Raw genomic sequence first — 15,530 nt, forward strand, 5'->3', positions numbered from 1 at the left:
AGATGCGACTTTGAGTTCATTTTAGATCAATAGTTGAGATGATGCCATGTGGTTGATCGGTGGCTTTTAGATGAAACTTAATTGGTGAATTCCTATATTATAGATACTTTGATTGGCTTGGCTATTTAGATCATTTTATAGGATTTTCTCTTTACTCTCATTTTTCTTCACTATGAAAAATCTTCTGCGTTTCGTCTATAATAGTTAATTCTCTTAGATTTTCTTGGTGAGATCAATTATGGAGTATTTTTATTGTTAGTAGTCTATTCTTAGGTGAGCAGTAACCACTGTTTACTTGGTGTAATCGAGTTTGGAAGAGATCTTGAGAGAAAACAATGGCCTAAGGAAGAACCATGTTGAATCTTTGAGTGTTGATTCTTGTGATGTTATCTTTGGTGATTTCTAGTAGATTTAGATTGATAATCACTTTTGTTGATGCTCAACGTGATAAGTAAGTCGTTTGGCTAAACATCCGGGTCTTTGGGTAAAAAATATTTGTGTTCTTTAATTTTTGTCGATTTATTTTGTGTTCTTGAGACAAATTTATCAACAATGTGAATGAAAATGAATTATGGAAAAATGAGTATTTGAAAAAATGGAGGCCCAATTAATGTTTCAAGAGTAAACCACCACTCGCAATTTCCCATGCTTCACCTTAAACAAAGTTGATTTTTCTGTTGTTTGATTTGTCAGCTTTGTTGAGCTAGATTTAATGAACATTCGTTCACAGTTTTTATTCTTTTCGTGGTCTCACTACGAGCCACTTGGCTTGAATCGACTTGATTACCTTCAAAGACTAACTAAAACACTTCAGAACACACGTTTTCCATTTTTCCCCAATCTCGGTTCTTATATATTACTACTTGTATTGATTGTGTTTGCTTTGCTTAGCTGCTAAAATGTGATCTGTTCCTTCCATATAGCAGTGTAAGAATACAAATTTTGACGAAAAGGTTGAGCTATGATGCTTTTGGGCTGAAAATGGCAAGCTACAACACCTTATGTAGCGAAGATAAGTCATTAAAATGGATAATATCACCTACAAGTATCAAATTATCTAAATTTTGGTAGCTTCTGCGAATTGTTTAGAGCAATAACCAACACCACCACCAATTTTGATGGAAACATTCTAGCCAACCATGGGGTCAAAGGTTAATTTAAGGTCCATAACAAAAAGAGCTACGATGCTACTTTTAGCATAATCAAGGCAAAGGTTTTATCGCCCAACAATAAGCTCAAATATCCAACAAGACAGCCTAAAGAAGAAATCATCTGATACAAGTAGGTGGCATCAAAGGTTCGAACGACATGGGCAAAATATAGGATCAAAGCTTTCTACCAAAAAAACAGCTTTTACCTCTACGATCAAGCTTCAGCTGATCACGTCAAGAGCATCAATTTAGAATCCGAATCAACAAAAAAATCAAGAGTTAAAGGCACAAACCAGCTTTAACGAGAGTCCTGTCTCTCTCCATACTTATTGGAATACTATGATGTGCATACTATCATAGCATGTCTACAGATAACAATTTATTTTACATCATAACCACAACAAATGCTACATAATAGACAGTCCAAAAGGCCAATTTCCTATCTAAAATAAATCTTAACCTAATCATTCACCCATATTACAGTCATTTTAGTCTGCAAAGTTAGAATCAGAAGGTACATCAACAGAGGATATATGACAACAATCAACAACTAGTAGCAGTTGGAGATGGATGACGTGGAGCCAATGTTGCCCCACTTTCATTCACCTTCCCATTCTCGGTGGCATTCTTTTCTGGCTCCTCTACCTGCGAATGAGCTTTGCTGCTGTGCTCCTCAACTCCATGAACTTCTCCTGCAGACTCAGGTTCCACACCATTGGACATCTCCGTTTTGGTTACTCCCTCGGGGATACTTTCCACTTTATCCTGTTTCTCACCATCAGCCCCAGGTTCTGCAGCCACTAAATCTGGTTGTTCTTCAATTCCAGTAACCTTTTTTTCTTCCACTTTTGGAGCTTCTTCAGCACCATTAGCTTTGTCAGGTTCATCATTTCTACCCTTGTCAACAATAATGTCCTCAGTAGCAGTGTGAATCTCAACTTCTGCTGCAACATTTTCCTCAGGGTTATTCTCTTTCGATTCCTCAGGCTTACTCTTTTCAGCTGCATCTTCCTGCATTTTAACTTCACTTTTAACCTCAGTTTCCTTCAGCTCATCAGTGTCGTTTTCTTTTTCCTCTTTCTTTCCATCCACTTCTGCTTCCTGCATTTCAACTTCTTGCTTGCCCTCATTTTCTTCTTTTCCAGCGTCACTCTCTTTTCCCTTCTTTGTACCTGAAGATTTCCTGCTACGTTTCTTGGGTGGCTCACTCTCTTTAGACGGAGGTGTTGCTTTGACCTTCTCACTGATCCTAGCTGATCTTCTCGGAGTCTCACCAGTGCTCCAATCAAATTCTGATATAGCAGGACTTCCAGGGTGTGATTTCAGGTACTGCTCCAGCTGTTTCCGGTTATTAATCTCCTCTCCAGTGGGAGCAATAAATGAGATCTCATTCTTCCGTGGTGTACCTCCCTTCTTCGAAATGTACTGAAAAGAAGCATTGATCAACCATGTCAAGATACTAAACAGACCACAAAATCTACACACATCAATAACAGCATAGAATCAAAATTGAACAAGTAACCAGGAACAAGCATCACATGTTTCTCGGACAGTACTCATTCAACTATTCTTTTTGCATGCCTAAGATAGTTGGCAGAAGTTTTTTTCTCTGCCTGCATTTATTCCAGAAAACTCAATTATGTCTATGCATTATCAACCTACACTACCTTAGACGAAAAGCCTCACTGAATACTAAACCAATCTACATTAGAAACCAAGGAAGCCTTTATGGTCTCTCATAGGTTTCTCACTAGAAGACTTGTGGGCTGGTCATTAAGGATAGCCTTATGAATTCTTTTTGAGATTTCCTTGCTGATTTTCACTTCCATAGATTCAAGAGGTCAAATCCAACATCCCTCAACATAAACTACCAATAACAGCATCATTATGTAACCTCAATGAGCCAATCGACATCATAACCCATAAAAATATTTAAAAGCTAAATATCATCCTAGAACATTAGTCTGACATGAACAAAACTACATTAATGTAAGATTCTGATAGGTAGACAACAATTGTAAATATATAAGCTGCTTTATCTGCATGGCATACTCACTCAAATATACACTAACTAACGAATTTAAAATTGAAACAATATGATGGAAACAAGTTTCTGCACAGAGAAAATCCATGCTTCCCTAGCCTAAGACTGGTCTGGTCAATGATTTTTGCAACTTTCTATTTAATTGTCACCCTGTAATCCTACACTGTTATTCAAACGAACCATCTTGGACTTGTCACAATAAGGCATAAGCACAAACAACTGTTTGCAAAAACGACAGACATAATACCACCTCAAATCTTGGGCTAGCAAGCAAATGGATTCAGCTTCTTTTCGAAATACAGAGACAAACATCATGACATTATTAAGTCCATTATTTTGAAACTTAACTGGAGCAAATCATTTATTTAAGTTGCCTTACAATCCTAAAGTTCGACAAAGTGACTCAAGGGAGCACCCGGATAAAAAGAGACCTAATTCCAAAATATACTATAAGAGCTTAAATTGGCTGGAATCCCCCATGCCTAGGCAATTGGCGTCTTACTTTCCCAGAGATATTTATAGTGAGCATTCTGCTGATCATTCAACCATTTTCTCATAATCTGAAACAGTTTTTACTGGAACATTCGAAAAAAGGACAAGAAACATTCAACAAAAGGGACCAGACAGGCATAGGTTATGAAGCCCAAACAACTACCTTAAAACTCTGCCCTTCCAGCACTTCATTCCTTGGAGTAATGTCCTTTGCTTAAATTCAAAATGTGAAAAGTAATCTCAAGTTTCACCTTCATTAGGGCACGATTACAAGACATCACAAGAATTCAACAAGCAATCTAATTTTATAGTGCACTCTAGTTCCCAAGCATCTTTATCACTACTCCTCAACAACCAAATAACGACACAGATGCTTCAATTAACAACAATAGTCTTGCCCTATCTGCAAAAATTGCCTTTTGCACAGCGGACAGATAGTTAAAAATTGTTAAAAACAGCAAACTTCCCTCCCCAGACCCCGGCCCCACCCTTTTTCCGCTCTTCTCTTCATAGTTTTTTTTATCTTTGTGTACGTTGCTCTCAAGTATCAAGCTTTGAGAGTTAGCTTCCAAAAAAAGCTGAAAATCCAGTAGATTAAAAAAATTAAATGTGTTAATTCATTAAGATTATTACAAAAATAACTTATTGTAATCAATACTGCCTTAGTATTTCCAGTAACAATACCAACAGACATTTTTTTTTGGGGCAAATTAACGTAATATTTTACAAATTTTAGTTTCCGTCATGGAAAATATTTTCATCAAAGATTTGTAATAGTTACCAATAAACACATCGCCAACAGACTTCGATAATTAAATTCAAGGTTCAAAAGGCCAAAAAAAATAAAATGAAATGAAATAAAAATGTAAGCTTCACATATAACTATTTGCAATACTTTTCTACAGTAAACCCTAGCAATAAAAATTATTATGAACAACAAAATTCAATATACAAATAAGTGTAACTGAAATTAAAATTTTGAACACATAAAACAAGTATAACTAAAATTAAACCGAAGAGCGGTCAACACAAGCATATAAAAGGGAAAAAATGTAAAATGAAGAAAATACCATCTTTTTCCAAGAAGCAGGTGCAGGAAGCTCCACGGACACGACGTTGTCGCTATTTCCGATCCGGGTCTCCGCCATTCTTTTCACCTACAAAAATGGAACCCTAAATAGCTCTTAAAGTACAAAAAACGATGTCAAACGTACAAACAAATGAAGCATACAAATTGTCCGCAGAATTTTCCTTTTTGTAGCTCTGAGTTTCAAAATTATATGCCTCAGATTAAAGGATAACGATAAAGCTACCTCAAAAAGCACAAAAGATTTCGTTGAACCTTTTGAGTGACATGTGTCAGATTAATGATCGTTCGATTGACTGTTAAAGCAGTTTTAATTGGTGTTTAATCTGAACAAGAGATAGATGGTACACGTGTCGATTTTTGAAAGAAGATTTGAGGAATTTTTGGTGAGCGCTTGTTTTATTTTAGTTTTATCCTTTCCCCTCTACTAGAATTAAGGTATATCGTGTGTACGGGATAAGACACGCACGCTCTGAGAATGTGAGTTTTGACGGAATGACTATTTGTAGACCGTTCGATGATGGCGTGAAGATGACGCGCTATAAATAAGAAGTGGTGGGGTGTACAGTGTACGTGAATGAGGGACGTGAAGCGTTGAGATGGTGTGTGTAGTTAACGTACCCGAAATGGTTCTGTTAACTACATTTGAATGCGGGGGTTGGTGTCCGACAAAAAATATATTAAATAATGCACGTGATGCTGAAGATGACCGTTGGTGGGCGTTTTTCACGTGGATTGGAACCGGAGTTTTCGGGTTTAATGACTGAAGCCCATTAAGACTTGATCCAATCTCGAAGAGGTCATTAAAGAATTTCTCTTCATCATAAACGTAGACTTCTTTCCATTTTTATATAAATTAGGAAAATATTAATAATTTGGTTACAAATATAATTTTTTTCTCAATTTTTCCAATATAATTATACATTAAATAATGATTTGAAAATGATTAATTTATATTTGTTAATAATAAAATACATTAAATTGCGTATGAGCTTCGCAGAATAATCACATGTGCCCATTATTCAACGAGACCACAATCAAGGGAATGGGCTTAGTAGAATCAATAGGAAAAGAAGACTCTATTGAGTTTGACTCTAGTCTAATTTTGTGAAATGACTTGAGAGGTATAGGATAAGTGAGAGTCGAAAGGCGAAAGTCAAATATCACTACTTTTAACATTATTTTACTTATTTCGTGAATCGGAGGTGCTGTCACAAGCCAGTTATCTCTGTGGTAACTTTTTGACAGTTCTAGTTTCAAATTTTGAAGGTTTAAAAGATCTTTAAGCCACGCTTTCACTGTTCGCATTCATACTGAAAATCAGAATCAAATGACTTTTACCTTTTTGTTCCATATGAAATTTATGTTTTCGTTGAACTCTCATATAGTTATGGTCACAATTATAAAATGTCAGTCATAAATTACAAATTTTATATGTTACAAATTATTTATATGTTATAATTATCAAATTAATTGGTGACTTTGTGAAATGACTTGAGAGGTATAGGATAAATGGGAGTCGAAAGGCGAAAGTCAAATATCACTACTTTTAACATTATTTTACTTATTCCTTGAATCGGAGGCGCTATCACAAGCTAGTTATCTCTGTAGTAACTTTTTGACAGTTCTAGTTTCAAATTTTGAAGGTTTAAAGGATTGTTAAGCCACGCTTTCACTGTTCACATTCGTACTGAAAATCAGAATCAAATGACTCTTGCCTTCATGCGAAATTTATGTTTTCGTTGAACTCTCATACAGTTATGGTCACGATTATAAAATGTCAGTCATAAATTACAAATTTTATAGGTTACAAATTATTTATCTGTCACAATTATCAAATTAATTGGTCGCGCATTATTTTTCATTAAAAAAATTATAAGTACTAACTTATTTCACGGTTTTAGATTATTAAATTAATTGATCACAAGTTATTTTTCGATCATAAATTTGAAATTAATTGGTTACAACTTATTTATCGATCACGAAGTCACAAATTATAGATCACAATTGCAAATTTAACCAAAGATCACATATTTTTTACGTTACATGTTCTTTATTTGTCACGGTTTATTTTTTTAATTGATCACAACTGCTCTTCATCCGACCCATTCTCATCCACCACCATTACCACAACAAAAAACACTGATACCACCTCACTGCCACCATAGAGCCACCACCTGCATCACCATCACCTCCAAAATGCACTATACACATATCACTACCACCCCAACCCATCAACATACCGTCATTGCCACCACGATGATGATCTTTACATCTACTGCCACCAACGAAATTCAACATCATCTAATCCATCATGAACAATATCATATTTGAACAAAAAAAAAAAAAACCACCATCCAAAAAAAATAACAAATAGCAGTTGATTTGAACCATCAACAACATCTAATCCACCACCATCCAAGTGGCGGAGCCAGCAGTTGGTGAGTCAGCACAATTGCGCGTGCTGGCTCCGTTGAAATTTACAGTTGCCGTCAGGAGTAGTCAACCGCCAACCAGCTAGGCTTGAATGGCAATTGCAGGGAGAAGAAAAAAGAAAGAAGGTGACAGCTACATGTTAGTGGATTGGGATTGGGGAAAAAGAAAAAATTGGGCATCTTGTTTTTAAAAAATTAGGCCCATTCCAATCAGGCTATTTCACTATTCGTTCTATTGAAAATCATATAACCTATTCATTATATTCCTAATTCCTCCAACCATTATCAAATTCAATTTCCTAAATCGACAGCAAACCCTAGGCTACTAAGCTTCCTCCTCACTCGCAGCCCTATGCTCTCGCGCACTGCCTTGTGACATGCTGTCAGCTATAGTTAAGTCGCCGTCGACGTCGATGCCGAGCTTCTCCACCTCTTCGAGAGTCATTAATCATGGGGGCATAAACGCTTTTCTCCACTGTATTGACAAATAGTCGTGTGCAGTGCAACAATATTTTTGGCTAGAGCTTGCTACTCGTTGTTGTCTAAAGACTAAGGTGCAAAGCTTAAAATCGATATTTCTACCAATTAAATGTACATATACTATCTTCTTTTCTAAGGTCTATCTTAGATAAATGCGTTCAATTGTTTGGTATTCTCTTTGGCTCTGTGCTACTGTTTCATTTTAATAAAATAATCTGATTTTGAGACACCTAGGCAATACTAGTGTATAAAACTTTAATAGGTTTTGATTTTTACCATTTTTCTTTATTGACATTTTGTTAGATGTTAATGCATTGATTAGTAAAATAATCCAATCCCAAGATACCTAGATAATACCAGTTTATGAAATTTTAGTAATTATTTGTTTTTCAACATTTTATCGTAAATTTTAGATTGTAGTATTGACATTTGGTTAGACATCCTTTAATCAAACTTTACATATAGGTTAAAAAAATTAAATATTATTTAATTAAATATTAATAAACGACTCTCTATTACGACAGGTAACTGTCGACGGCTAATGGTCAACGAACAATGGCTACCCTAGCTGACCTCCAATCCTATATCCCCCACTGTACCATCCAATGAATAACACCATAAAAAACATCTAATCCAAAAAATCAACAAGACGGCAGCAATTTTGAACAAGAAACAATCAGATTCATATTGGAATTTTTTGAGCATGCATCACTCCATTCGACCCCTTTTCGTTAGATTTGGCGATGGCACCACCACCAATGAATTTAGAAGGCCAAAAACCTTCGGGTGAAAATTTTATAGTTGTAAAGAGAAAAAGATAATTCAACCGCGATATTTGCAATTGAACCTCGAAGGGGATAGATTGTGAGGCAAGAGTTATTATCTTTACTTGGCTACCTTTAATTTAGAGATTAATTACAAATTTTTTGATAATCTAGTTATATAAATATTGGAGTATATATTTTTATATTTTTAAAAATCTAATTGGTACTTGATTTTCAAAAATAAATCTTAATGACATGATTAATGATAATCAAACTTAAAATACATGATTTTGCTTAATTTTTCCATGAAGAATACTCTCTATCCCATAAAGATAACCTTGTGTTTATTTATTTATTTATTTATTGTCTGATTCAAAATATAAGTGACTTTCCTTATTGAGAGTAGAGTTGATATTATTGTTTTTGTTGAAACCAAAAAGAAACAAAACATAAAAAACTGGCATTACCTCGCCGTCACACCGTTAATTTAATAATATTATTACTAATATTAAAATTTTGAATTATTATCTGATTTTTGAATAAAAAACTCGTAAAACTTATTTTTGAATTGTGAAGTTAAAATGTCTTGGTAGATGTAATTTTCACTTTTAAAAATCCATATATTTTCTTTATATGGTTTAGTAGTGTGCTATGTGTTGATCTATGGTTGACTTCATCATCAATGTTTTGATCATAACAAACAAGATTAATATTGTTTCTAATAATTTATTTTGAGTGATGATAGTTCAATATTAAAATCTATCAAGTATTATACATCGGACTTAAAATGAAGATTAAATTGGAAGTTACCTATGCATTCAAGTCAAATTATTCGGGACGAGAGCTTAAAAGATAAACTGTGAGAAAAGTCAAGATCGAAGTCAAGCATTAAGGACCAATGACAAGAAAGAGAAAGATCAAAAGTTCAAGAACCAAACATGGAAGAAATTTCGAAGCAAGATCAAAACTAGACTTTCTAGATCAATCATATATAAAAGTATAACACTTTGATCCTTAGTAACGAATGATAATAGCTCAAAAATCATTTTGTGTACGAAAAGTTATTTTTTACGACCACTTGCATAAAATGTTTTAATCAAAAGTAAGATTAATTTTTTCAAAGTCATACTTGAACTTGGATCACAATTCTTATATATATATATATATATATATATATATATAATCAAGGGTCAAAGTCAACAGTCAACGAATATCCGGTTGACCAGGCGGACCTCCGGTTTGCCAACGGTCAATTTTTTTAACCGTTGTACAACGTCTAATGGGTCGTCTGGATGGGCAAAAGCTTTTTCGTTTTGGATTCTATAGATACTATTTCACTTCCATTCTTCACAACAACTATGAAGAGAGTTTTCTTATGATATATATTTATAAAAAATCTTCTTTGAACTTAATTTTTATTTTCATTTCATTATTTCTTCGTAGCAAAAATGTAGATTGTTGAATCAAATTCCTTAATTCATTTCTTTCATCAAAGTTTTTCATTTCTCTTTGTACTTAACTTATTTATATCAATTTTAAAAAAGAGATATATTCTTGAAGAATGTATTTTCACTTACATTGCATAAAATTTTCTACTTTTTCATATTGAAAACTTTGATTGTTAATCAAATTTCTTGAATCAATTTCTCTCATCAAAGTTTTTCATCTCTTTTTTTTTTAATTTATTTATATCAATTTTAAAATAGAGATATATTTTTGAAGAAGATCTTTACACTTATATTTCATAAACTTTTCAACTTCTTAATACTGAAAACTTTAATTAATTGAATCAAATTTGTAAAATTATCATGTTCATCAAAGTTTTCTATTTCTATCTTAGTGCTTAATTTATTACATCCATTCATTAAAGAGATATATTTCTTGAGAAAATCTTTTTGAACTTATACAGTATTTACTTCATCTTAATCTTCTCATTGATAAACTTTGATTAATTGGATCAAACTTATAAAAGCATCATGTTTATCAAAGTTTCTCATTTCTCTCTTAGTACTTGATTTATTATAATCATTCATTAAAAGAGATATATTTCTTGAGAAAATTATTTGAATTTACATTGCATTTAATTCTTTTTCATCTTCTCATTGAAACACTTTGATTGGTCGAATCTAATTTTAATTATCCTTTTCATCAAAGTTTTTCAACTAACATTTGAGCTATCATTTGTTACTATTCATTGAAGTATTAGCCTCTGTCAGTACTTAATTTGTTTTGTATTACCTATCAACAGATGGTTTTATTGTAAAATCACTTTGATAAAGTGTGGATCATGTTGAGGACCCAAAAAGTTCAACATTGTGTAAGGATCGATGATCCTTGTTGTAAGTCACCGTGTGGGCCATATTAAGATCCTGTAAAGCTCAATAGTATGGGTCGTGTTAAGGTCCAGTAAAACTCAACTTTTGTAAAGAATCAGTGCTCCTTGTTTGCAAATCACCGAAAGTGTTTTAAAAGATTGGATTGTACCGTAAGTCAATCAACATAGTGAAAAGGTTTTGCTCGTATCGGAGAGCTTAGTAATGGATGACGTAAATCATTGCATTAAATCGAACCTTCACAATTACATCGTTTTCCTTCTCTCTTCCTTTTACTTATCGCTTTTATACTTGCGCTTATTATTTGATTTTATTAATTTAGTCTTTACTTGCTTTCTTATTTGTGCATATTTGTTTAATTGATATATTTGCTATCATATTGGTTTATATCTAGAATTAATTTTTGCAAAAGTTTTAAAAATCAATTCACCCCCTTTTAGTTAGTCATTCCTGGGCTTTCAATTGGTATCAAAGCTTGGTACTTATTTTCAAAGATTTCACAATCTTGAGTAATGACTAATCCTATTTTTCAAAATCTTGAGGAGCATTCTACAAAACAACCTCATTTCTTTAATGGTACTAATTATAACTATTGGAATGTTAGAATGACGATATTATAATATTTGGAAAGTTATTGAATTTGGTCCATATGTGCCTAAAAACTAAAAAGGTTATTAAAGAGGATGGTAAACTGGATCAAATAATTCCTAAACCTAGAAAAGAATATAGTGAAGTAGGTAAACAAAAATTATCTTTAAATGCTAGAGCAAAAATATTATTTTTTTTGTCTTAGATAGGAATGAATTTATTCGTATTAGTACATGTGATTCGCCTATAATATCTAGCATTCTTCAAAAGTTACTTATGCTGGAACTAGCCAAGTGATATAAACTGAGATAAATCTCTTAGTTAAAGATTTTGAAAATTTCTTTATGAAAGAGAATAAACCGATTGTTGACATGATTACTCGTTTTACCGTTATTGTTAATGGCCTCAAAGGCTTTGATCGAAAATTCACTAACCGTTAACTTGTAAGTAAAGTGCTTAGGCCACTCTCGAAAGAATGGGACCCATTGAAAATATTGATAGAGAACACCAAAGATATCAAAACTTATCCATTGGAAGAGCTCTATAGAACATTGATGACACATGAGATAAATTGCACCGAGATGAACGAGAAAATAATGAAAAGCAAAGAAGAAAGGCGCCAAATTGCTTTAGAATCAATAGTTGATGAAGACACTTCAAGGAAAAATTTGAATTATGAAGAACATGATGATCTAGTTCTTCTTATTAAGAAATGGAAAAAATTCCGTAACAATCGCCAATTCAAAAATAAAGAAGAAAAGGGTGAAGAGAAGAATAGATTTATCAAAAAGAAAGCACTTCAATCAATATGGGATGAAAGTGAGGATGATGACATGGAGAAAATGGAAGTCAAGAGAAGATTGCCAACATGTGCTTCATGGCTATTGATAATGAGGTAAATTCAAATGAAAATTGTTCATATGATAAATTATCTACTTCTTATGATGAACTTTTTGAAAAACTTGCACTCAAACACTCTACACTCAAAAAGAAAAAAAAATTAATAGAAAAGGAGGTAAAGAAACTTTCGAAAACTCAAAATGATTTTGAAAAAGAAAAAGTCAATTATGATTCTTTAATTGAGGAGAATTCCTTTTTGCAAGAAGAGATTTTAGATTTGACTCAAATTGTTCACAAATTTACTCAAGGCAAGAAAAAATTCGATTTAATGCTTGGTGAACAAAACTGTATTTTTTATAAAGGAGGAATTGGATACAAACCATTTTTAAAACAAATGTCTTTTGAAAATTTCTTTGTTAAAGTTTCTACTTCACCCATTTCAAATGGGGCATGTAATTTTTGTAATAAAAATGGACATGTATCTTTTAATTGTTCAATCAAAAAGGGGTTTTACTTTAAAAGCAAATACAAGTGGATTTCAAAATCCAAAACCACTAACAATCAAGGACCCAAAGAACAAAAACTAAATTATTTTGTAATTAACAAAGAAAATAAAGAGCCAACGGTCTTGAGTTAGTGGATGTTTGAACACATGATCGGGAAACAAGCTCCATTCTTATAAAAAAAAAAAAAAAGAAAAAAAAGAATGGAGTTCAAAATGAAAGAATTGGAGTCAAGAAACACTCCAAAGAGTTCATCAACCAAATTGGACGATCAAGGTATATTCGTATACACATCAAAATGTCGAGGTATGGTCTAACTCTTCTTACTTAACTTATAGTTGACTCGATATTATATTTAGTATGTGCTTATGTGTCATATTTCAATTTAATCGTAAAGAATAACACCTTTGTACATAAAACATATTTTTAGATGTCTTAGTGGCACTAACACATTAGATCTTTAGCATCCAAAGGCACCGACCTTGATTTACTAGCTATATGAAAAATTAATTGGCCAATAGTTTTACTAAATCTCTAGCTCTTGATAGACAATCACATATTTGAAGAGGTTTGGAAACTTTAGATGAAATTGAAATATGTAACTAATATATTTATGTTCATTTGTTTGATAAAACTATTGCTTTATGCCTCTATGATAATAAATTTCAAAATTTTATTAAAAAAAGGGAAATGGACGTCCGGATCCATCATCCGGATTGACAGAAAGTTGGGACTTCCCTATGCGGACGTCCGCTTAAGCATAAAAATCCAATTTTATGTATTTCAAATTGAATGTGATCTATTATGTTTTGATATCAATTTTTCAATCTTATTTTCAAACTTCAAAAAGAAAAACGGTTGTCTTGATGCTTTTGAAAATAATGTCAAAAGAAATATTATTGAAATTATTAGTAATCACCCATCTCCTTTTATTGAAAATTGTTCTCTTAATAGATAACATTTAACATAATATATTTTATTTTTAGTCAATTGTGTTATAAATGTTATCATATCAAACTTGATTCTTCCTTATTAAGCATGCTACACCAAAAGGAGTGATATTTATAAGAAGCCAAAATAAGGATGTTTATGTCATTGAATTTGAAAGTGAAGAAAAATGTTTATCACATTTTAAAAGATACTTGGCATAAAAGATTAGAGTCATGTTTGCATGGACCAACTTTCAAATATTTCCAAAAATTATTTTTGTTAAAGGTATACCATATTTAAAATTTGAGAAAGAGAAAATTTGTGGCATGTCAATTTGGAAAACAAGTGAAGAGTTTCTTCAAACTTAAGCAATACTTTTCGACTAAAAAACATGTTCAACTTCTTCACATGAATCATTTTGGACCATCTAGAATCATAAGCTCAAATGGTAAGTATTATGCTTTCGTCGTTGTTTGATGACTGTTTTAGATTTACTTGAGTCCTATTTTTGAACCTAAAGTATGAAACTTTGAATCATTTAGATATATTTAAAAGGTTCAAAATGAAAAATGATACACTACTATACGTTTGGAGTGATTATGATGAAGAATTTGATAATATTGATTTTGGTGATTTTTGCAAAATTGATAGCTATGAACATTACATCTTGGCTCCTAGAATTCCTCAACAAAACAATGTTGTAAAAAGGAAGAATCGCACATCGCAAGAAATGATTAGGATTATGCTAAATGAAAATTATTTACTTAAAATATTTTGGTTGCAAATTCCTTTTCTTAAACACTAAATTTGGAAATTATCAATGAATTTGAAGTATATGACTAAATTGAATTTATACTAAATGGTTTCGTATGATTGGTTGGAATGTATATAAATCTTATCCAAATGATTATACTTCCATCATTTCATCACTCATACTTTGATTAATATTTTTACTATAAAGTGATGATTATTCTCGTGTTTAAACTTGCATATATTTGGCATCTTTTGATTAATTGAGGGAGAATATATTACTATTTTCTATGGTTGACTTAAAGTTTTGATCTTTGATGACATACTCTTCATATATGCTAACTGTTGACCCCAAAATATGTTGCCAACAGATACCGGACCCACTCGTGGTCACGTAAACTTGGTCCAACACGCTAAGCATGTAAACGGTCTAGAACTCGTAGATGGGAGCGACTCAAAGGCAGGGGACGAGAACATACTTTGAATATATGGTTTGTAAAAGTTAGGGGGAATATGAATTACATGCTAAATTTATATTTATTTATCAACTTGATATAAATTGTTCAATTCTACCTTGTAAATCATCTTGTTTGTCATAATCAAAAAGGGAGAAATTATTGACCTATGATTGACTTCATCCTCAATGTTCTGATCATAACAAACAAAAGTAATATTGTTTCAAACAATTTATTTTGAGTGGTGAAATTTCAATTTTAAAATCTATCAAGTATTATATATCGGACTTGAAATGAAGATCAAATTGAAAGTTGCTCATGCATTCAAATCAAATCATTCGAGACAAAAGCTTAAAAGATAAACACCAAGAAAAGTCAAGATTGAAGTCACGCATTGAAGACCAATAACAAAAAAGATAAAGATCAAAAGTTCAAGAGCCAAACATGGAAGAAACTTCGAAGCAAGATCAAAGACTTGACTTTCTAGATCATATGTAAATGTATATATAACACTTTGATCGTTAGTAATGAATAATAATGGTTCAAAAATCATTTTGCGTACGAAAGTTATTTTTCACGATCACTTACATAAAATGTTTTAATCAAAAGTAAATTATTTTTACAAAACCATACTTGAACTTGGTTCACAATTCCAAAAAAAAAAAAAAAAAAGGGTCA

General features: G+C 32.2%; 1 protein-coding gene across 2 annotated transcripts; it reads right to left on the bottom strand.

Annotated features, from left to right (window-relative positions):
• Window positions 1–1,425: 1,425 nt before the first annotated feature.
• On the bottom strand, window positions 1,426–5,019 carry LOC111401443 (methyl-CpG-binding domain-containing protein 11-like). 2 transcript variants are annotated; one of them, XM_023029178.1, is made up of 3 exons: window positions 5,001–5,019; window positions 4,758–4,844; window positions 1,426–2,576 (listed from the first exon to the last, which is right to left on the bottom strand). In XM_023029178.1, exons 2-3 carry the CDS (start codon window positions 4,833–4,835, stop codon window positions 1,695–1,697), a joined length of 960 nt encoding a protein of 319 aa, XP_022884946.1. In that variant the 5' UTR covers window positions 4,836–4,844; window positions 5,001–5,019; the 3' UTR covers window positions 1,426–1,694. The 2 variants fall into 2 exon arrangements, with proteins under 2 accessions (XP_022884946.1, XP_022884945.1); XM_023029177.1 differs by lacking the exon at window positions 5,001–5,019 and adding an exon at window positions 4,919–4,937.
• Between the last annotated feature and the right edge of the window lie 10,511 nt (window positions 5,020–15,530).

The sequence above is a fragment of the Olea europaea genome, chromosome 10 (assembly GCF_002742605.1).
Source record: "Olea europaea var. sylvestris chromosome 10, O_europaea_v1, whole genome shotgun sequence".
Classification (NCBI taxonomy): domain Eukaryota; kingdom Viridiplantae; phylum Streptophyta; class Magnoliopsida; order Lamiales; family Oleaceae; genus Olea; species Olea europaea.

Coding starts and splice junctions, on each gene's coding strand:
- LOC111401443 (XM_023029178.1), bottom strand. CDS start 4,835: ATGGCGGAGACCCGGATCGGAAATAGCGACAACGTCGTGTCCGTGGAG. Junction 2,577..4,757: donor CTGCTTCTTGGAAAAAGATG/GTATTTTCTTCA, acceptor GCTTCTTTTCAG/TACATTTCGAAGAAGGGAGG.